This window comes from Phodopus roborovskii, unplaced genomic scaffold (assembly GCF_943737965.1).
Source record: "Phodopus roborovskii unplaced genomic scaffold, PHOROB, whole genome shotgun sequence".
Classification (NCBI taxonomy): domain Eukaryota; kingdom Metazoa; phylum Chordata; class Mammalia; order Rodentia; family Cricetidae; genus Phodopus; species Phodopus roborovskii.
The window spans coordinates 2,204,983-2,227,381 of record NW_026126639.1 but is presented as its reverse complement, the minus strand read 5'-3'; the positions used below and the strand labels follow the sequence as shown (position 1 = coordinate 2,227,381).

General features: G+C 44.2%; 1 protein-coding gene across 1 annotated transcript in view; it reads right to left on the bottom strand.

The window, feature by feature from the left end:
- The window catches only part of Etnk1 (ethanolamine kinase 1), a 39,687-nt gene extending 19,761 nt beyond the window's left edge, over positions 1–19,926 (bottom strand). Inside the window, exons 1-4 of the mRNA XM_051173413.1 lie at positions 19,639–19,926; positions 6,974–7,233; positions 3,626–3,766; positions 1,756–1,898 (exon numbers count right to left, since the gene is read on the bottom strand). Coding sequence (XP_051029370.1) covers positions 1,756–1,898; positions 3,626–3,766; positions 6,974–7,233; positions 19,639–19,794 — 700 coding nt within the window. The 5' untranslated portion in view covers positions 19,795–19,926. The remainder of the gene's footprint in view (positions 1–1,755; positions 1,899–3,625; positions 3,767–6,973; positions 7,234–19,638) is intronic.
- Between the last annotated feature and the right edge of the window lie 2,473 nt (positions 19,927–22,399).

The window sequence follows — 22,399 nt, the reverse complement described above, 5'->3', positions numbered from 1 at the left end:
ACAAGGGAATGCCACAAGATCCAATTAGCTTCTCTAGTAGACATAAAGCAATTAACTCCCTGGTAAAGGGGAAACATACACACAGCACAGCCTTTCCATAACTGACAGGCAAACACACACAGAGACAAGCAGCAATAGCACATGGGCTCCTACTGGCAGGGGAGGGGCAGAGGGACATGGAGGGGCACTTGGACCTGCAATGCCAAACTAAAAGCTAACTGTTCTCTTTGAAATACAAGCACTTTGTATGTAAACTATCAACAGCTGAGACTGACAACTGTTTAAATGAAAAGTACCTATGACAGAGTAATCTGATTTTTTTGGTCCCTTAATTTTTAGTTTTATAAACAAGTTTGTTCTATGAAATGAATATGCAAAAGAAACATAAAAATAAAAATATGACAAGTTAAAATTATATTCCAAAGAAGTAACAAATTCCCTTTAACTTGCAGTTAAAAATAAAGCTGAGTGTCCACTTTAAATGTAAGATGAAGTCCCTTACTTGAAACTTCATTACATAAATGTGTTATTAGGTCTTGCACTGGACGCTCCTGTCTCGTGGCATTGAGATTTGGTCACCACTCGGTTACTGTAACAACTGTACAATCTAAGAATTACAGAAAGTAATTCCACACAAAAATTAACATGACTTGAGACAAAGGCTTTACGCCAGGGTTTGTAAACTTTCAACCGCATTCAAGCATCAAGTATGAAAGAGAAATGTGTTTGAAAATACAGCTATTAAGGCCACCAACCTTGACAGTGTCCCTTTAGTTGGTTTCCAGTTAAAGTTAGCCATAATTACTAACAATTCTTTTATTAGGACAGTTCCAACTTTGGATATAAGATCACCAATGGTACATGTAATATATTTATGACTACATCAATAGTCATTCTTTGGCCTTAACATTCTCACAAAAGCACTTTTTTTTATTTAAAATATAATCTTCCGAATATGACTACTTCCAAATGGGTTTCCTGTGAAAAGCAGCAGCTTCACAGTTTCAAGAATACTTCTCAAATATAAACTTTTTAACACGAATTGTACTTTAAAATTTTAAGTTAGAATTTGAAGGTGTTTATTGTTTAGCAACCAAACCTCAAACCACTTTACCCAGTGATCTCATAATGCAACCAGTGACTCTTTGATACGAACACAGAGAATCAAGGTATGTACAGTCACACAAAAAGCTACACCTCAGAATATGTTAACTATTGACCAAGGCTATTTTCTTCATTATGACTTCATTTGATGTAAGTATGAACAAAGACAGTGTTCTCTACACCCAAGCCTCTCCCTCATGTCAGCATATTCACAGATTACAAAGCCCAGAGTTATTAAACGCTGCTCAGCTCACAACACTAAGAGGTTCCCAGGAAAACCCAGCAGTGCAGTAGCAATCGGTTGATTTCCCACACTCCCCACTACAACAGACATGCTTTCAAATCACAAATATCCAAACAGCTTCTAGAAAAATAAATATTTATATGTATACATTTATAAATATATATGTATACACGCAATCATTTCATCATTTTACACTTGAAAAGCCAACAAGAACCACCAACTACTTCTAATAAACCAAACTTTAGAGGCATTTTACCCATACATACATATCCCTAATGGCAATTACAATTTTTATACCTTCAAGAGAAAATCTCTGCGTATGTTTTAATCCTTATTTACTGATACAAAGACAAGGGACCATTAAGAGTATACAATCAATCAACTTACTGCTAAGGTCAGATACCTACCTTGTTTCTCGTTGTAGATTATATTCTTACACAACAGGTCATTATGGCAAAGTACCACAGGTGAGCCCAGGTTGGACAGGATCTCTTTCATCCACGTCATCTCCTCCTGAAGAAGCTGAGGGCTTGGGACATCACTTAGGAACCTTTCCATTCAAAAGAAGAGTTAGAGCTTGTTTATCTAACTGAAACTTCTTTCAAGTTTAAAGTTAAAATTCTACTTCAGTGTTTCCACTGAATAAGCACATATTCCTCAATTCAAAAATAGATCAATATGTTCCAAAGCTTGAGTAAAGAAGAACTTTATAATCAATTTACACATAAGACTCAGCTTTAATCCTAGTACTTCGAAAGCAGAGGCAGGCAGATCTCTGAGTCTGAAACCAGCCTGGTCTACAGAGTGAGTTCTAGGACAGCCAGGGCTACACAGAGAAACCCTGTCTCAGAAAGTGAAGAGCAAAAGATAAAAATTCTTGACATTCAGAACTGGGGGAGGGACAGGATAAGCAGTTATCAGCTGTGATGTACCATTCGAACACCTTACATTTACTGCCACTTTATACAGATAAGAGACTGAGGCACAATGAATTCATTGAGAGAAGTTACAGACTGAAAATACTTATTTTAAGCAAGGAAAGATGAATGCAACAACAACAAAAAAGTTCAATTTTCATAAAATCCTAGAGCAGTGTCTGAAATGGAGACACTCATATTGCAAAGTTAACCTTACAGCAGAACTCTATCTACAGTTTGTCTCAGTGCAACAGGGACAGACACTTTTAAAAGACCTCTTACCACAGAGTTTAAGCACATGGTTTAAGTAAGGTGCATGGGAAGAAGAAAGAACCCGAAAGTATGGATGTGGGTGATCTATTTGTATAAGTTTGATAGAAAAAGAAATGATATAAAATGAGATGCCTCCCCTCGCTTGCCAAGAGCACCAGCAAGGCTCAAACCGCTATTCAAGCACTCCTTGCCAAAGAGCGGCCTGTCCTCTTGGTTCCTTACCAAAGTCTCTCAACTACTCCTTACTCCGCGCAGACTGTCTCCATGGGGAGACCACCAGCACACCCAGCTAACAACTTACAGTATTCCCTTCACACACACGACAGCACGGAGCTGAGCACTTGCCAAGAGGACATGACAGGGACAGTAAGCGGTAAGCAGGCCAGTCTGGACCCTGAGGCTGCTGCTGCCCGCTCCACTTACATTTACCCTTTGTATGTGTGCACATGCACATGCAGGTGAGCGCGCTGTGAACTCACACATCTGCTGTGCACATGCACATGCAGGCGAGCATGCTGTGAACTTACACATCTGCTGTGCACATACACATGCAGGTGAGCACGCTGTGAACTTACACATCTGCTGTGTACATGCAGGTGAGCGCGCTGTGAAACACTACAGATAGTTTGAACTTGGAAATCAAGCTGGAAAAGCTAAGATCCCAGAAAGTGAATTTTCAACTTGACAATAGGTCATGTAAATAAACACAGTAAACTAAGATAACCTAAGTTTTTTTACAGTCCCAATATACATGTCTAGACATCTATAGACAGAAACATTTAAAAGGCCTCTCTAACCAATCATAATTGCTCCACTGAACCCTTCACAGTTGTTTTTATAATTGTTCCTAGATACTCTGTGCCTCTCTCATGTCCATCCCCCTTTTAATGTTGTGGGGACATTTTCTTCAGGGCTGGGGCCTGCCAAAGAATAGGGCGGCTACTTTTGTAGTGTGATCTGAGAGCCACAGGGCCAATGCTTTTGTTCACTTGAGTGCAGAGAGGAAAGCAAACTAGATTTTGTACAGGCTTTGTTATCTTTCATTACTTATTAAGAGTAAAGCAATGCAAATACCTTAGCAATTTACCTTTTATTAATGTCTTCATCAGCAAATCCTGTGGGAATGAGAGAGAAGTATTTCCCCATCTTTAGCCATAGGTTAGATTTGGGGATCCAGCCATTGTGTGCATGGATAGCATGGATTTTTGCAAGCTGACGAGCTATTAGCCTGTTTAAAAACAAAAGAGCATAAAAACTTAAGTACAGTAAAGCTGGCCCTCACTTATCACCTTTATCCTCAGGTGCCACATCTCAACTGTCTTCTACATCTCTTGGCATTTCCTTCTGTGCTCCCATTGTAACAGTGACTCTGCCAGGTCAGCTTAGGTCTGCTCGCCGCATGCCCTGCCAGACTGCTCAGCCTGCCCCTCCCACAGCACCTCTGCTCAGCCTGCAGCCCTCCCGCAGCACCTCTCACCCCAGGATGAACGGCTACCATCCCTGACTCCTGATGCCACCCTACAGAAGTTTCTGACCTGTTAACATCCCATTCTGTTCCTTGGCTACACATTCCCACTGGCACGCCTCTACTCACCTTAAGCCCAGCTTCTCCTCTCCCTCTGAAAATTAACACTGCCATAGTCAAGATCCTTATCAGCAAGATACTACCGTAATTATGATCCCCAGGAGTAAAAGCTATCCTCATCAATGGTAATGCAGGAAAAAAAAAAAATCTATTATCCTCACAAAATCTGATTAGTGGGTTTGGCTGGTATCCAGCTAATGAATGAGAATATTTAAAAACTTCCCTGCTAACCTTAAGGTACAAAAATATTTGAGAACTCAAACTGAGACACAGAATCAAGGATCATAAGCTTGTGATTAAACAAACACTTGTAGTAAGGTTCTTACTACATGTATTGTTCTTGTCTGATTTGCTGAGACGGAGTGGCATGTACCCTATGTCCTTGGACTTCTGATCCTTTTGTGCCACCTACTGGGGTGCATTACAGGGGAGTGCCACCATGCCCGGCTTAGCAGTACTAGGACACTAACCCACGGCTCCACGCCTGTTAGGCGAGCACTTTACCAACTGAGCTACACCCCCAGCCCTCTATCATGAATACTCTTGAGTCTTATCCATGTGGCTTACATAATGCTGACCTTAATCTTAAAACCCATTTGCATTACCAGATTTAGGAGCACACAAACTGACTCACGCCTGTGTGAGGAGCACAGTTAGGTGGTACAGTACTTACCCAGGATATACGAAGTATATCATAGAATACTTTTTTTTCTAATTCTTCCAGCTTTATTTGGACCATATTTATTGATGTTTCTTTTATATCTTTGATATTTCTCCATGTTTTGAGGCACAAATATAAAAATCTGCATTTATTATTATTTTTAAAGTTAAACTAGCTAAGGAATCTAGTACACTAAGTAGATTACTTGATGATATTTAACTGAAACTCACAAACTACTTATTTCCCATATATCTGAGGGCCGGCACTACCTTCTCATGGCATACTTTTTAAAGCAATAAAGCATAACCCTCTTTTGCTGCTATTTCTTACTTATCTTCTATACTAGTGATCAAACCCAGGCAAGTATTGCTACACCCTCAAGCTTTTCTCTTTTGCTGAGACAGGACCACACAGTTATGCAGGTTGAATTAGATCTCCAGTGGAACCCAGGTTGGCCTTGAACTTGCTACAATCCTCCTGTCTCTGCTTCCAGAGGGCTGGCAAAACAGCATGAGCCACCTTGCTCAGTTTTGGGATTTCTTTTAGTTTTTATTTTTAACTGTATGTATATGAGCATGTGTGTGTGTGGCTATGTGCACATGGAAGTGCCCAGAGCCAGGAGGTATTGTCCCCTGGTACTAGAGTTACAGAGACTTGTGTGCTGCCTGACTCAGGTGCTAGCAACCAAATTCAGGTCCCTCCCTCTGCAAGAAGTGCAGTGCCTTTAACCACTGAGCCATCATCTCTAGCACCAATCAGCTTAAAGAAAATTTCAATTTGTGTTGATGTTCCTGTGTGCGTCATATGTATACACGTATGCACATGAGGAGCAGCCAGGCTTGAAACTTCCTAGGAAACTGAACTCCTGATCTGTCTCCCAAGCATAGGTGTGCTCCATGCCAGCAAGGGATCATTCCTACCCTAATTTTTCTTTTGGTGGGTGAGAAGGTTGGGTCATCCTCACTTCCTGTTATTTGTTCTGTTTTGCCTGGTATGGGAATTTGGCTTATCCTTCATTTCTTTCAGGTTCAGTAAAAATGGACAGAATTTCCCATAATCCTTTTCAAAATAATTTATGAGTCAGACATATGAGTGATTTAAACTTGTCTTTCCTGATTTTTGTAGTTTCTTTTTCCTAGTGGTTAATAAAACCTGCTAAGCATTTTAAAAATGCCATAAAAAAGTTACAACACAATCTGAAATAAACTGAACAGCAAAGCAAGTAACAATGTAATCCCTGAAACATCAACTAACTGATTCCTATCAGTTTCTTCTTTTGCTTTTTCAGCCTCCTTTTCAAAAAGCAGCCAATCAATTCAATACATCACTTATTGTAAACCAGTTGTAATGTGATATACTTGAAAGATTTGAGTCGAAGTCTGCTTTTTTTTTTTTTTTCCCCAAGACAGTGATTCTCTGTGTAACATCTCTGGCTGTCCTGGAACTCGCTTTGTAGACCCAGCTGGCCTCAAACTCAAAGATCCACCTGCCTCTGCCTCGAAAGTGCTGGGATTACAGGCGTGCACCACCACCATCCGGCTGATACTGGTTTCTACCAGGACACATTCTACCTAAGTGGTGAGTATGTGGGTTCTTTAGTATCATTCACATATATTCTAAATGAGTAGCTCTAACAAAAGTGTAAGTAAGACCATTTTAATCAAACATAATTGTAAATACTAAAGCCAGCTTTGACAAACCTTTTCTGACTAAAAGCTAGTCTGTCAGTCCTCCATCTCAGTAGGGTCTCATATCCATGGATTCAAGCAAGCACAACTAAAATAATTTCACCAAAAAAAAAAAAAAAAAAAAACAAAAAAAAACAAAAAAACAAGAAACAAAAACAAAAACAAAAAGACCCTCACCATGTTACACCTTGCTACACACCAAGTAAGTCCCACATACTCTCTACACAGATACTACTACATGAAGTGCAGTGATGTATCCTTCCCAATCCCAGCTACATGCCTAGCTGTTAAAAACTTGCCAAAGGCCTGAATCTGACTGCAGAAATCCACAGTGAAGGGAGGAACACACTCCAGCAGGTTGGCCTCTGACCACTGAAAGTATGGGATGGCACAGACACACACACACACCCCTCCCCCTCTACCCCCCCCACACCTACAGATGTAATGTTTAAAAATCTGAATGTATTTCTTTTCTAAGGGAAAGCTGAGGAAAGCAATCACCTGAAAATGGCTGGGTTGCAGACATGCTGTGGGTCCAAAGCTTCGCCTTGGATAAACTCGTAGCACAGTCCGTTATTAAAGGTGCAGTAGAGCTGCGGGGCACAGCCGTGCGCCTGCAGCACTCGGAAACTCTTCACTTCTTCCTCTCGGTCCACCAGCAGCTCTGTCTTGTTGCCGTAAATTCTCACCAGAACCACATCCTCCATGCTGTCACCCACATAGCAGGCAATGAGCTTGTTTGTGATCCCGTCTGTGAAGAGCTGCCAGGGAAAGAAAGCAGCAAAGACAGAGGAATGCAATTATATCCATAAGGACGGGCTGGACATAACCCACACGTGAGTAAGGTGGTTAATTGGAAACACCAGAGCTGACCTGGGTATAGCTTAGACCAGGGCAAAGCCAGACCCTGAGCTCAATCTCCAAAACCCAGGGGAGAAAAAAAAAAAAAAGAAAGAAAGAAAAACACCTGGTTTTTAACATCAAAGATCCTCTTGGAGAACATGGGACTACAGCTCATAAGCAGAGAGCTTTCCTTAGCAGTCAAGTCCTTCTCTGATCACCAGCAGACCTGAGACCACCAGTAAGAACCCACTTTGGGGAGACAGACAGGCTTGACATGTGTGAATAACAGTATGACAAAGGAGGGGAGACAACATAGTGCTTGGGCGCTTTAAAACTAATGATAAAAACCAAAAACATGGCTCTACATCAGCAGATGCCTCGGAGGCTGAGCGCATTTAACACACGCACTGGCACACGAGTTCAATCCCAGAAGCTAGTAGAGAAAAGAGCGTACTGAAAGCTGTCCCTAACCTCTGTCACAGGTGACAGCATGTACTGCCTCCATAAAGAACAGCCGGTGTGATGACTCACACTGTAATAACGGTACTCAGGAGGATCCTGAGTTCAAGGCTAGCCAGGGTCAGTGAGCTCCAAGCCAGAGTAAAACTGTCTCACACTGTCCCACTTACTCTATAATCTCCCTGCAAAACACAGTTTGAGAGGAGGGAAGAAAAAATATATATATAGTTACATTAAATGCAAGAAGAATACAATAATAGTTCACTTAAAACACCAAATACCAGGAAAACTAGTAGTTGCTGTGCTAATAAAAACTTGTGTGGTCACCCAAGAGAGAGCACACCCTACTGAAATATAACTAAGACTGGTCATGAAGACCTCAGCTCACCAAGCTTTAGCATCTAGATCTGAAGGTACTAATACCTTTAACTATACATGTAGCAAAAACAGATACAAAAAACACCTTAATAATTGTTGGGAATGAACATGCCACTCTTGTTCCGATTTTCAAAAGGCAGAGAAAATTGCTTTGATGTAGGTCAAGGACACTCACAGGACACACACCACCTCTAACTGGAGGTCCCTTGTCTCCAAAGCCGCATGAGTATACCAAATGACTGGCTGGATTATAAAGAAGGTCTTGGTACAGCCAAAAGCTTAACATTCAAGAGCACTTTCTCTTCTCAAATAGCTAGAAGTGGCATAAACAGCAACAAAATATGCACAAAAAAAAAAAAAACAGCTAAAGTGAATCCTGCTATCTGTAAACACAGTATTTAACTCTTTTTTAGAAGTGACAAGTCCATTAGAAATGAATCAAATGTACATCCAAATTGTGTATGAGGGGCAGACATAAGCTGGGTGGGAATTAGGAAACATGTCACACAAACAGCAGTAAACACGCTGTCAAGCAAGCCGCATGTCTCCTATCATCAGGGGCACACGCCTGAGTGTTAGTCCACCACATTCTAGCATTGGTGTCGCCACGGCAGTCAAGAAGCAAGGAACAATACTTAGTTCAGAAAGAAGGCATTGCAAGCCTCTGCAGGGACTGTCAGCCCCCACACTGAGCGCCTACCTCCCAGCCAAAGCTACAATGGACCTGTACACATCCCTGTCCTCAGCAGAGACCGTCACCTCCCAACCGAAGACAGACTTAGGTTGTACCTGTCCTAGAAGTTGGCAAGGTGGGATGTGACATGCATGCTTAAACAGCACAAAGCATTGTAGAATTGAGTCTGAAATGGTAAAATTGCCACAATCAGGGACAAGTAAGGTAGCATGCCAGGCCCATGGCCAATTCTTAAAGACGAAAAGGGTAGAATAGACTGCATAGGGGCTGCCTTAGCCTATACACAGCAAAGGGTATATAAGTAAAAGAAGTGAAAACAAGTAAGTATTGGAAAAGGACAAGTTATTCCTAGTGAAGGGTATAAATTAGTGGCATCCTATACATCTAACATGAAGATACAGCCTGGATTCAACCCTCCAGACCTATCTCACACACACACACACACACACACACACACACACACACACACACACACACGCACGCGCGCGGTGACCTAGACTTCCAGCTGAGCAAGCTAGGAAAGTAGAGCATGGCAGCTGTGGTGCATACCTCTAACTTTCAGGCTGACAGGAGGGATCCAAGTTCAAGGACAGCCCAGGCTACTGGTGAATGAAAAAAAGACAGAAAGTAAAAGAAAAACCCCGGAAGCTAAAAATAGAAGGGAGGAAGGGAAAAGAATAAAGGTAATAAAGATAATTTCTTCATAAGACTGACAACAGATCTTACCTATGTAACATTGGGAACAACATTTTTAAATACAAAATCTCCCAAGCTGATCCTAACACTCAGTGAGACTTCACAAAGGGAAGACAGCAAACATGTTAGTTGCAAGCAAGGCCTTTAGACATCTACGAGGAACCTGGGACATCCCCCACACTGGAGAGGACGCATCAGAGGAGCAAAGCTTCATCTCTGAGGGACAGACATTCTCCTCTACTTCAACAGTCTGTGGTTCTGAACTCAACCTTGGAAATTATCAATTGGAAGGAGGAGAAAACCATGTCCTTGGTAAAGCTGTCCTATTTATCTAACCCACAGAGTACCAGAACCCATGTAACTCTGATGCTATCTATGTCTCAGATGTCTAGGTCGGCAGCACAAGCCCAGCCATTACCTGGGGAAAAGAACAAGGCAAAGACCGCTGATCCCTGAGGGCTGTCCTGTCAGAGCACTGCCAGCTGCTAACAGGATTTCAAGGTGAGCAGAATCCAGCAGTGACAGGATCAACTCCAGAAGAGCTGGATCACTGCAACTACAAAAATATGCAAAACATCGAGAAAGTGTTTAACTCCCTGGCTATTGGCCATACTACCTAAAAAAGGGAAAAGGCTGACTGGGTATGGACGCCGAAGGCAAAGCAGGAATGGATGTGCATTTGAGCAAACAGATTCTAGAGTTGCCAATCTCAGAAGCATCACAATGGAGAAGAACTGTGCTCGGGTGGCAGCTCCTTGCTTACCAAGACTACAACCTGGGGGGCGGGGGATCAATAAAGACCAGGTAACCAAGGCTAAAGGAACCACCTCTTTTTCTAACTCGGCTGGCACAAGGAAATGACACAAGACTAAGGCCAGCCTAAGCTACACAAGCCTTGACTACATAGTAAGATAAACATAGTAAGATAATCTCATAGATGTACATGTATACAAACACACAGTAACTTACTTTGTGGGCTATTTTGCAGGGCCAAATTCCAGAGCATTTTTCATTGTTCACTGGTCAGTTATGGCTGGACAATGGGGAACCCAAAACTCACTACTGAAGAGTCTTTGACAACTGTGACATGCCAACATGCTGCATTCTCACTCCAGGAACTGTGTGCTAGTAAAATGCATAGAAGTGAACACACTTTGCAGAAGGACCAACCCGTGTTGCTCCTGTGTGCATTCAATATGAGTGAGGTATCTGAGCTGTGCACACAGGTACTGGCCTGGCTTCATAAGAGTCAAAATCTCAATGGTTTACTACGGTCCACATCTTGGCGGAGTAATAGAACTCCACTAATCTTTTAAGTGCCACTGTGAAAACGCTCTGCTCATGGGGGAACACACACAATTAGATGACGTATTATTCTATGTAACATTGGTGAATCTCATCTAATCAGTGAAGGGTCATAAAAAAAAAAATAAACATTACTAAAAGAATTCTGCTTCAAGACTGCACTACCTATCCACACCTGAGTTTCACGCTGCTGGCTTAGGAAATACAGACCTGCCAGTTGTCACATAAGCCACTTCTTTCTCCAGAGAACCCTGACATGTGGTTTATCATCTTTCCATTCCAGTAAGAACTTATCCCTATGGAAATATTCAGGAAATTTATCCACGTCCCAGGAGTATACATACAAGCAATCTGCTAGAACACTGTTTAACTTCCCCCAAAACTAAAACAGCTTCAACAATGCAAAAGGAAAATAAGTAAATGAAAGGACAAGCCATGATCAAACACTTGTAATCCCAGTATGTAGGAGGCTGTGACAACAGGACCTTATGTTCAAGTGCCGTCTAGGCCACCTATGACCTGTCACAAAAAACAAAGTAAATCAGCTACCCACCCCACCCCTATTTTTGAGAAAGGCTCTCTCTACATAGCCCTGCTTGTCCTGGAACTCACTATGTAGATCAGGCTGGCGTCAAACTCACTGCCTCTGCCTCCAGAATGTTGGTATTAAAGACATGCACCACCACATCTGGCAAATTCCATTTTTTTACATGATCAAATGTTTGCAGCGACTATGCATGAGTGACTTCTTACGAAAAGTGACTGAAAAGGGAAGGGAATGGGAAAACGGCTCAGTGGGTAAGGACATTTGCTGCCAAGCAGGAAGACCTGAGTTCAATCCCCAGGGGCCACATGATACCAGGGAAGAGCTGATGCCCCGACCCTGCCCTCACACAATAAATGTAATTGAAAGGGCTTTGTTGTTGTTTTGGTTTGGTTTTTGTTTTTGAAGACAGGGTTCTCTTATGTAACAGCCCTGGCTGTCCTGGAACCACTTTGTAGATAAGGCTGCCTTGGAACTCAAGAGATCCGCTTGCCTCTGCCTCGAGTGATGGAATTAAAGATGTGCACCACCACTACCCAGATTTTTTTTTAAATATGAAATCATATACATGAGTATAGAGTACAACTCCGTAAAATGTTTGAGTAAACCACAGTAATAATAATAATAATAAACATCCAAGAAAGAGTAACCATGTAGGAATACATAAAAGTGCCCCTCCTTCCTTACACTTAGGGTCTAACACTGCTATCAGTGAGATGATGGTGTTCACGCAGTCTCATACAACGACACACATCTGGCTTACTATTTTCTCTACGAACTGAACTTGTGAAAAAGGACTAATCCAAAACAATCCGTGTTCTGGAAGGTAGGAGGGAGGAAGAGGAAATACTGCCACCATGGTCACCACTCAAAGGAGGGCAAGGGTAAAACCAAAAAGGAAACAGAAAGTCTAAGTTGCTGGAAATACTTTCTCTCTTGCCCAGAGTTTGGGCCTACAAAAGTACAATTTGTTCCATGAATTTTTCTCAAGCTTATTTTTGAGAAGGACTCTTGCTGTGTGGCGTAGGCAGGTCTCGGGACTCCTGAACTCAAGCAACCCCCCACCTCTTGAGTTTGATCCTACATGTGCTAAGCTTCCTTTCAATGGCACATGCACAAAGACACCGCCTGATGAAGAATACACTTTTATATAAACATAAAATAAGCCGCTCATGGCAGCCCCTCAATACTCTGTAAAGTTTCAGATGTACCTTCTTTTGTTGTATGTGCCACGTATGTGTGTGCATGTTCACATGATCCCCCCCCCACCACTCCTCCCTCTTATTCATGAGGCAGCATCTCTAACTGAACCAACAGCTAGCCATACACGTAGCCTAACTGGTTAGTTTGCCCCCAGTAATCTACCTCAGCCTTCTGATTGTTGGGATGACTAGCTACTGGGGTCAAAACTCCAGGGCTCATACTTACACAGCAAGCATTTTACCCAAGAGCTTTACCTGCTGAGTGATTTTCCCAGCCCTGGTCTTATACTATGTTTTCTTAATTTAAAAAAAAAATGCATTTATTTGTACAGGTGTTTTGCCTGCATGCATGTCTGGGCACATGTGTGTCTTGTGACCCCAGGAAACCAGAGACAAGTTTCAGATCCTCTGAAATCAGAGTCACAGACAGCTGTGGGTGCTAAGAACCAAACACGGGGTTGTCCTTTAAGGAAGGAATGTGTAACCCAGAGGGCTAGCCTGCTGTGGTTGACAGCCTGCCCCAGACCCTTATTGTAAACCTATAGAAACCGTGTTTATGAACGGTGTCACATGCGGTCAATCTATAGAGCCGAAAGTTTTTATCAAATTGTACTGTGCTTAAATAGGCCTAAAATAAACTGCTCGGGGTCAGACTCTCCAAGTTTGACAACTCTTAGATATAATCCATCATGACCATGCATGTTTAAGAAGCCTTCAGAATTAGAATGCCCTGAAGCCTCTATTGGTAGCACGTGATCCACCAGGATGGAGAAATATGATACTTTTTAAAGAATTAAGAAGGAAAAACCTGCCCCCACAGGAATAGTTTTCTATTAAGCTAATGCCCTCAAGTGTTGGGCACAGTAACCTCCTAGTCTGCTGGTAAATATTTCACATGTGCACTCGGGTATGCATACTACTAGGTAACCCGGAGCACATCCACTCTGGTATTTTAATTTAAAACCATTCAAATCTTCTCAACCAGTGTCTCTGCACTGCAATGTGACACTTCTCTTAACAACGAAGAGGACAGAAGAACTCATCTGCTGGAGAACAGTCAGTGCTTTTCTGGTGTGCCTAGTGAGACAGGTCCTTAGTGCCCGCCCTCCTTCCAGAAAACATCCACTTCCTTCACTCTGCCCAAAGTCCTTAGCATCCAGCTCAACTGTCCTTGTGAAATACTTCTTCCTTGCTTAGAATCACACCTTCCCTTCAAAACCTCAGCTCTGAGGTTGAGGGTATCAAAAGCACTTTTTTTTTTTTTTGCTCAATCTCCAACACCTAGCACCCCACAAAGGCTAACATTGGGTTCTCCCACCTCGAGAACCTTCTTCCCAGTTCTCCTGGGCTTGCCTTGGGCTCCAGCTCACAGCACAAAGGAACCCAGCTTAAACTTAACATTGCCCCAGTCTAAAAGTGCATCATCAATTACTGAATTTTAGGGATGTGGGTTTTTTATCCTTTTGTGATACTGGGGACTGAACCCCTAAGGCAAGTGGAGCTCTACTAATAAGCTCCACACTGAACCCTGAAACATGACGCCTTCAGCTCAACCTCCCATATACCAGTGAAGCTAGTGGATGATACCACACTGAAACACACTTTAGTTATTTTTAGAATTTGTATTCATTTTCCTGAGTGCTTTCTAAGATACACAGTACTACCTATGTTGTGTTCTGTTGTTTTCATTTGAGGTAATTCAAACTGGCAACGAAGTCAAAATCCTACCATGGGATCACGGGCACGTACCACCTCTCCAAACAATTCATTTTGATACAGACTAAAATACTTGCCAAAGACTACAAAGCCATCTATCCCTCTTCCCACCAGAATAGTGATGACCTAAAGACAGGAAATGGTTTGCTTGAGCCAACTCACAGGTGTTAATATCTGGAAAGTAACAATTCAGTCCCCTAACCATAGTTAAATCATTACATCAAAAATGCATGGATAGTTTTATTTAAAAATAATTGCAATATTATCTCTCCCACCCTTGTACATTATTTTTCTAAAACATCAAAAACAGAGGAAGAAGCTGGGTTTTATCCCAGCACTTGGGAGGCAGATCTCTGTGAGTTCAAGGCCAGCCTAGTCTACAGAATGAGCTCCTGAACAGGCAGGACTGATAGAGCAACCCTGTCAAAAAAAAACTGGGGGTAGGGAGTACAAGGGACACGGATGGGGATGGGGACGATACGCACAGATACACACACAATATGAAACAGACAACTGAACTGGGGTAAAGACAGAAAGTGAGCAAGGTTAAAAAAAAGTGTGAATGGAAAACCACAATACCACCATAAACATAACTCTATGTTGGGATCATAAGCGTGGCTCATGCTTAAAGGTCAGAGATTTCAAAAACATACAGAAATATAGATGAGGTGGGCTGCCACTGATTGGAAGAGCACTTGCCTCGGAAACACTAAACTCACCAGCACTGGGGGAAGGGGCAAGTCTGTGTCACAGGAGCAGTAAGTCGGCTTCCAAAATGTTCTTGTGTCATCTTTGCATGTGAAAAAATTTGAATAGTCATTCAAACGACATCACATTGCATATTCTGATTTGTCTCGGGCTGGGCATCTCAAAGAGCAGATGTTTTGGTGTAGGCCGTGCGGCAGCATGATTGTCATAAGCTAGCATTTATTCCCTCACAAGCCTCAGGGGGTAAGAAATTGTTTATTGGCTCCATTTTACAGCTAAGGATAATGAAGTTTAGAAAGGCTAAGAAATTTGGCCAGAAGGCAGGTTTGGTAACTCATGCTTGAAATACCAACAATTGGGAAGCAAAGGCATGAGGACTGCCTCTAAGTTCTAGTCTAGCCTGGGCTACAGAATGGAACAGAGCGGGCCTTGGGCAGCGAAGCAAAGCTAATGAAGTACAGGGAACCGTCACGAACCCGGTGTTCTCCATCTTCACTAACAGCCAGCAAGGAGAGGGAGCAATACCCAATCAAGCTCCCTGAAACACTGCAGCACAGACAGATGTAGGGGGCTTGCTGGGATTATGTATGAGCTCATGAGGGCACATACATGTCAGGCATGATACAAGTGTGTGGCGGTGCAGAGCTGACATCAGGTGTCTACCTTAATCAAGCTCCACCGTATTGATTAAATCAGGGTCTGTCACTGAGCCCTGAGCTGGATAAGCCTGCTTGCTCCAGGAATCCCCTTTCTCTGCCTCCAAGTGCTGGAAGAGATGTTGATTTTACATCTAGCAAAGAGGGTCCCCGAGCCTATCAAGTCTGCCACTGTATCATTATCGACAAGCTAGAAGAACCTACGGCGGCTCGCTACTGAGAGTGTTGCTCAAACATGTTTGCACTCAGGAAGCCCTAGCGTGGCCCAATGGGTCATCCAAAACACTGAGCCAGCTTTCTCAAAGGGAAAAAATTTGGCTGCGCACCGTAACTTGTACACTTGTAGGGATGAGGCAGGAAGCTCTGAGAACATGACAATACAAAGAAAAGGCAATTAAGTCTCTTTAATCCCCAAAAATGTAGACACATCAGAAAGCCACATTCAAATAGGAGACATGCTTCATAACAAAAGGAGTTTCTGCCATTTTCTAAAACTGCAGCACACGTGGAAGGAAATGCAAATGTGTTCAAGCAAGCTCAAAGCAGTCTTTTTCTGAGGCCGTTCTTTAGGAAATTAATCTTGCACAGGCATGGATTCCCTGCCTCAATCACAAACACATACACATAACCTTTCTAGGTCAAGGACCAGTAATTCCTAAGATAAGTCCCTCCTAGATCTGTCACACACAGGCTCAGTTGCACTATAATACCCATCAGCAGTTCCTGTCTGTCTTCCTCACGGGACAATTGGGGGATGCCCGTGGAAGGGCTTGGGGGATGCCGGTGGAAGGGCTTTTTAGAACAAGATATCATGAAACAGAGAGCATTTAGCTGGTGCTGTCTCAGAACTACTCTACCTATATGCAGAAATCTAACTTGGAAAACTCACGGACCTGCTCCTTACAGTGTGTTTTTACTTCTGATGAGGACAGCTTTATCCACAAGAGGAACCGATTTCACACGTCTTAAGTTCTGAGTAGAGACCAAGTCTATCACTTGGATCACATCTAATTCTTTTTGGATCTTTGCCTGTTTCTACATTTTTTGTCATATTCTACACATTGTTGTTATTATAGGAGTAACTACCAGGAAAGATAAGGGTTGTCACAAAAAGCCTCTAAAATATGTTTGGAGAATATTCTTAATGTATTTTTTTTTTCTTTAGGGCACTAAGACAGGGTTCTCAAGTAGCTCATGCTGGCCTGGAACTCCTGATGTGAACCCTTAGGAACAACTTTGAACCCCTGATCCCTGCTGGCTCCACTACATGCAGCCAAGAAAAAGGTTGGTTTTCGGGGGACAGAAGGGATGAGGACTTAGGGGCATAGCCCAGTAGCAGAAAGCTGTGTACTAAGCTGCCACTTCCATTCCCAGGCACACACAAAAGAGGGGAGAGGTGTTACTGATTCCAGCTGACTTGGAATTATATGACTTTTTGGCTATAGGATACATGCTTCCTTTTCTGAAATGAGGTAGGAGTATTTCCCTTACTGTTCAAGGGAGACTGAATCAAAATACCAAACAAGCAGGCTGTAGCAACAAAAACCTTTAAGCCCAAAGCTCAGGAGGCCAAGGCCAGCCCAGTCTACAGAGCCAGTTCCAGGGCAGATGGAGATACACAGTGAGACCTTGTCTAAGAAAATAAAACAAAAACAGACTCACTAAACAGAGCCCCAAGACATCACTGGTTTGTAACGCCCTAGTATGTGTGAAGTCCACCCCATTGAGCTGAGAGATAAATAAATAAACCATAACCTTGGCTTACAGATGGCTCAGCTTCTGATCCAAGAACTCTGCCTGCACAAGAGGAAATGAATTTCTAATTATCAATTCTAGAGATAAGTGAGTGATGTCACCATTTTCAAATATACATATTATAAATTCGGATTACGAACCCAAAGGTTAAAGTTAACAGTGACAACATAGGCCAGGAATGGTGGAAAAACACCTACAATCCCGCCAAATGGAAGCCAGTTGAGTGAGCGATCTAGCAACCTTGCCTCAAAAAAAAAAAAAAAAAAAGACAAAAATAAAAAACATTGCTACATATAAATCATGAATTAACCTGATTTCCTGTACAACAACCAAAATAGTTTTATGTCTCTCCTTTGTTTTAACATATACCCTGGCTTCCCTTCATTAAATTTCACATGAACTAAGAGATAGCACCTACCTACCAAATATGGTTTCCTAGGCAACGAGGATTCACAAGAATATAGCTCAACCCAGCACACAGCACCCCATCCTATGGCTATTACCACTGTTCTACACACAATTAAATCAAAGGAAATTCCAAGCTTCAAAGTTACAAACTTTAAAAGTCACTGCTAGAAAAACAACACGGGCTACCAGTCCTGTGGTTTACCAGGAAGCAGTACTGCTTTTAATTAGTAAGATATTTTCCAGAAACAAATTTCATCACATTTTAAAACCCTCTCCAACAAGTTAATGCACACTATAACAGTCCAACATGAGGACTACAGACGAAGCTCAGTGGTAGAGCACTTGCCTAGGAGTCTGAGTCCCAACAAAAAATACACACGTAAACATGTTTTCATTTGAAAAGCCCTTCCTTGAAGGAAGTGTAATAATTTTCCAAGTTATACATAAAAATCATTTTGAATCCACTATTTCTTCTATACTTAGCCAACAAGCATGCCTTAAAATTCAAAGTCTTTTGTCTAACAAGTTTCTTCCCCACAACATATGGGTCCCTTTAATCTACTCAGAACCCTTCTAGCAAGAACCGAAACTAAAACTCATGAAAGCCCCAAGTGTCAGGTACTGTTCTAAGCTCGTGTTTTAAGTATGTTAAAAATAATAATAATAATAATTCAACAAAAAAAAAATTAAATGAGCCTTATATAAACCCCACAACTTATTGGTGTCATCAAAATAAAGCAGATGACGTGAATAATCCTCTCCCGTTATTGCTCAAATCTAAAACAAGCCCAATCAGTTTAAAGGAGGAAAAAAAATCTAATTTGGCTAATTTGTTTGTTTGAAGAAAAAGAGGAACTTCCTCTTGGTAATTCCTAAGGAAATGTACTGCAAAAAAGAAAAAAAGAAAAAAGAGAAAAAGAAACCTAAAACGAAATCACACCAAACAAATTCTGGGTGTGAAGAACCCTAACTTGCAAGTGTTTTGTTGTTGTTGTTTTAATCCTAGATTTTCGGGATTTGTCTTTTATTATTATTATCATTATTGTTACTTCCTTCCTCCTAAGAATTTTTCGTCTTTAAATACACCGGCTCGGGAAAATATTCCCAGGCCGGCCACCGCTCACCTACGGCATTAATTTCATTCACTCAGACTTCTTCACACGTTTATAAAGACAACAGCACCAACTCAATCAAGCCTTCGGATAACGAACGCACAGAGGAGCGCAGGCTGCCCCAGCCAGGGGCATCCTGTTCGCGGGCAGCAGCGGGGTCCGCGGTCTTTACGCTCTGGGACGGGAGTTGTCCCTCGGCTGGGCTGGGCTGGGCTGGGCTGGGGGGATGCGGGAAGATCGGAGGCTGGGATGGGGATGGGGATGGGGACGGGGATGGGGACGGGGACGGGGATCGGGATGGGGATGCGGACGGGGATCGGGACGGGGACGGGGATGGGGATGGGGACGGGGATCGGGACGGGGACGGGAATGGGGATCTAGATGGGGACGGAGACCGGAATGGGGATCTAGATGGGGACGGAGACGGGAATGGGGATCTAGATGGGGACGGGGATCGGGACAGGGATGGGGATCGGGATCGGGACAGGGATGGGGACAGGGATGGGGATCGGGATGGGGAGGAGGAGGGGGAGGGCAGCGCCGCCGCCCGGGCTGCGGGGTCCGCGGAGGGGAGCACGGAACCCGGGAGCAGCGCCCGGGCAGGGGCGGGCAGGGGCAGCCGCGGCCCCGGGGCGGGCGACGCTGACGCGGCGGCCTCTGGAAGGAAGCGCGGCCCCCGCCCGGCCTCACCTGCAGGGTCACCTCGCGGGGGTCCCAGCGCGGCCGCAGGTGGCGCAGCAGGCTCAGGGCGCCGTCGCGGCAGCGCTGCTCCTCCTGGTCCTGCACCGTCACGTCGAGCTTCGGCACCTCGGGCGAGCCGGGCGGGACGTGGATGTAATTGGCCATTGCCCAGGCGACGGCGGACACGACCACGACGACCACGGCGACGGCGACCACGAGCGCGGCGGGCGCCGGCAGGCTGCTGGACCCTTCCGTCCCGGGGCGCCCTCGGCGGAGGGCTGCGGGCGGCGGGGCGGCGGGGCGGCGGGGGCGGCGGGGCGGGCGGCAGGGGCGCGCAGTGCGGCGACGCGACGCGGGGACGGCCGGCCGCTCTCGGGAAGATGCCTCAGTGCTCTCGGCCGCGGGCAGCCGCGGAGCATGCCGGGACTGGCCTGACGCTGGCGTCACGCCGGGGGGCGGAGCCTCGGCTGCGTCAGGCGGCCGGCCGGCCGGGGGGCGAACCCCGCGGCACAATGGGGACCCGGGCGGGCCGCGGGGGCTCTCGGGGGCTGCGGTCTCCGGGAGCGCGCGCTGCCGGGCGCTCCGCTACTGTCGGGGGGCCAGGCTGGGCTCCTGCGCCCGAAGGAGCCCGAGTGGTGCCGAGCGCCGCCGGAGCTCCGACAAGCCTTGCCGAACTCTGCCGAGCCCCGCCGGAGCTCTGACAAGCCTTGCCGAACTTTTCCGAGCCCTGCCGGAGCTCAGACGAGCCTTCCCCGAGCCCTACCGGGGCTCTACGGAACTCAGCCGAGCCCTGCCGGAGTACTGCCGAGCTTTGCCGAGCCCTGCCGAACTCTGCTGATGCCCTGTGGAGCGCGTTACCCAGCCCTGCCAGGCGTTAAACAGAGCGTCACCGTTCCAGATCAATAGGGTCGAGGGCTCTGGCCGTACTTAGAGCTGAGGTTCTTACGGGTGCAGAAGGCATGTCCCGAAACAACCCTAAAGTCAGGCTGTGAGCTTGTCCACAATCCGGCCAAGCTGGATTAACGTGGTCGCCTTATTCCTGAAGCTGCGTACACGAAACACACATGCTGGGCTTTAGCAACCAAATTCCCTAGGGCGGTACAGAGAGACCACAGCATTTGGGACAAGTCGGTAAAATAAGAGTGAACCGACGACCGTGGTGTGATGACGCACACCTGTTATCCCAGCTGGCAGGAGGCTAAGGCAGGGGGATTGCCACGAGTTCGAAGCCAGCCTGGGTTATAAATATATATATAGTGAGTGCTACTTAGCCGTCAAACGGGGTAAGACTTCTGCAACACTTATTTTAAGGGTCAGGAACTTGACCTTGCTGAGAACTATTCAAGGCTCGTAAAAACAAGGTAGAGACTGGGAGAGAGATGCAGAGGACAGACAAGCAGTAGGCCCTGGGCCTCGCGCGGACACACGAAACCTCTAGTGTCCCTTAGAAACTCCGCTCTCGGCCTGTTAGAGGGATGTCGGAAACCGGATCATCTGCAAGTATTTGGTGTGCACTTCCCGCTTGCCTTTTATGACGGAAACAAAGGAGGCCAGTTCGTCTCACCTCGGCTTCTGGCTTCCCTGGGGCTGAGAACAGAGTGAACAGCCATTTGTTTGTGAACAGTCAAGATGTTTTATTAGCTGTTAGTATGCACTTATGTTCCCATTGTTCCGAATGAGCCTACTTACCTTTAATACGTCAGGGGGAAAGATAAACTCCCTAAACTAAAAAGGAATCCACTTTCCCATTTTTGCAACATAGTAAATTTACTGAGCATTTTCCAGACTTAGGTATGTTTTTTTTAAAAATCACTATGGAAGGCCCTGCTTTCAGTACCCTGTGCACACGCATACACACACACACACACACACACACACACACACACACACACACGAAAGAAAGGAGAAACACTAGATTATGCATTCCATTTAGTTGAGGATAAAATGACGGAACACACTAACAGTTCCAACATTTTAAGTAGTGCCTCTTGGATGTTTTTATTAAAACCATGAGATTTTAAAAATATATATATGGAAAATTTTTATAACTAAAACAAATTTCAACAACTTTACAGTTAAAAATAAAACTTTAAAAATCATTTTAAAATTCTGGCATGGTGGCACATACTTGTAATCCCAGTGCTCGGGAGGAGATGCAGAGGGATCAGGGAATCAAACCAGTCTCTGCTACATAGTGAGACTATACATGAACCTATTTCAAAATTTAATAAATAAATAAACCTTTTCTTTTTCGATCAGGCTGGGCTTAAACTCACAGAGATCTTCCTGCCTCCGCCCCTTGAGTTCTGAGATTAAAGGCACACACCATGACTGCCCAGCCGAAAACCAATTCATACTGACTTAAATCCACAAATACAATCAATTCCTATCAAGACCCAAGTAGGTTACTTATGGGCATCAAGAAACCAATTGCCAGGACTAAAGAAAAGGCTCAGAGGTTAAGAACTCTTACTGCTCTGTGAGGATCTCTACATGGAAACACACAATTAAATCTGTTTTGAAACTGAAACTGCCGCTAAATGCAAAGATAGAGACCAATAACCCAAAGGATATTTTTTAGAAAGCTAAAAGACAGACAATACACAGCTACAAGATTCTGTGTACAGTAATAGTAACCCAGACAAGGTATTGTTAAATGAATAGAGAAATGGAATCGGAGTGGGGAGACAGACCGTGCTTAACAAAGAAAGGGTAATCTTTCCAGTAGCTAGTGGTGGACAGGTGGGCTCATCCCTATAGAAAGAACTCT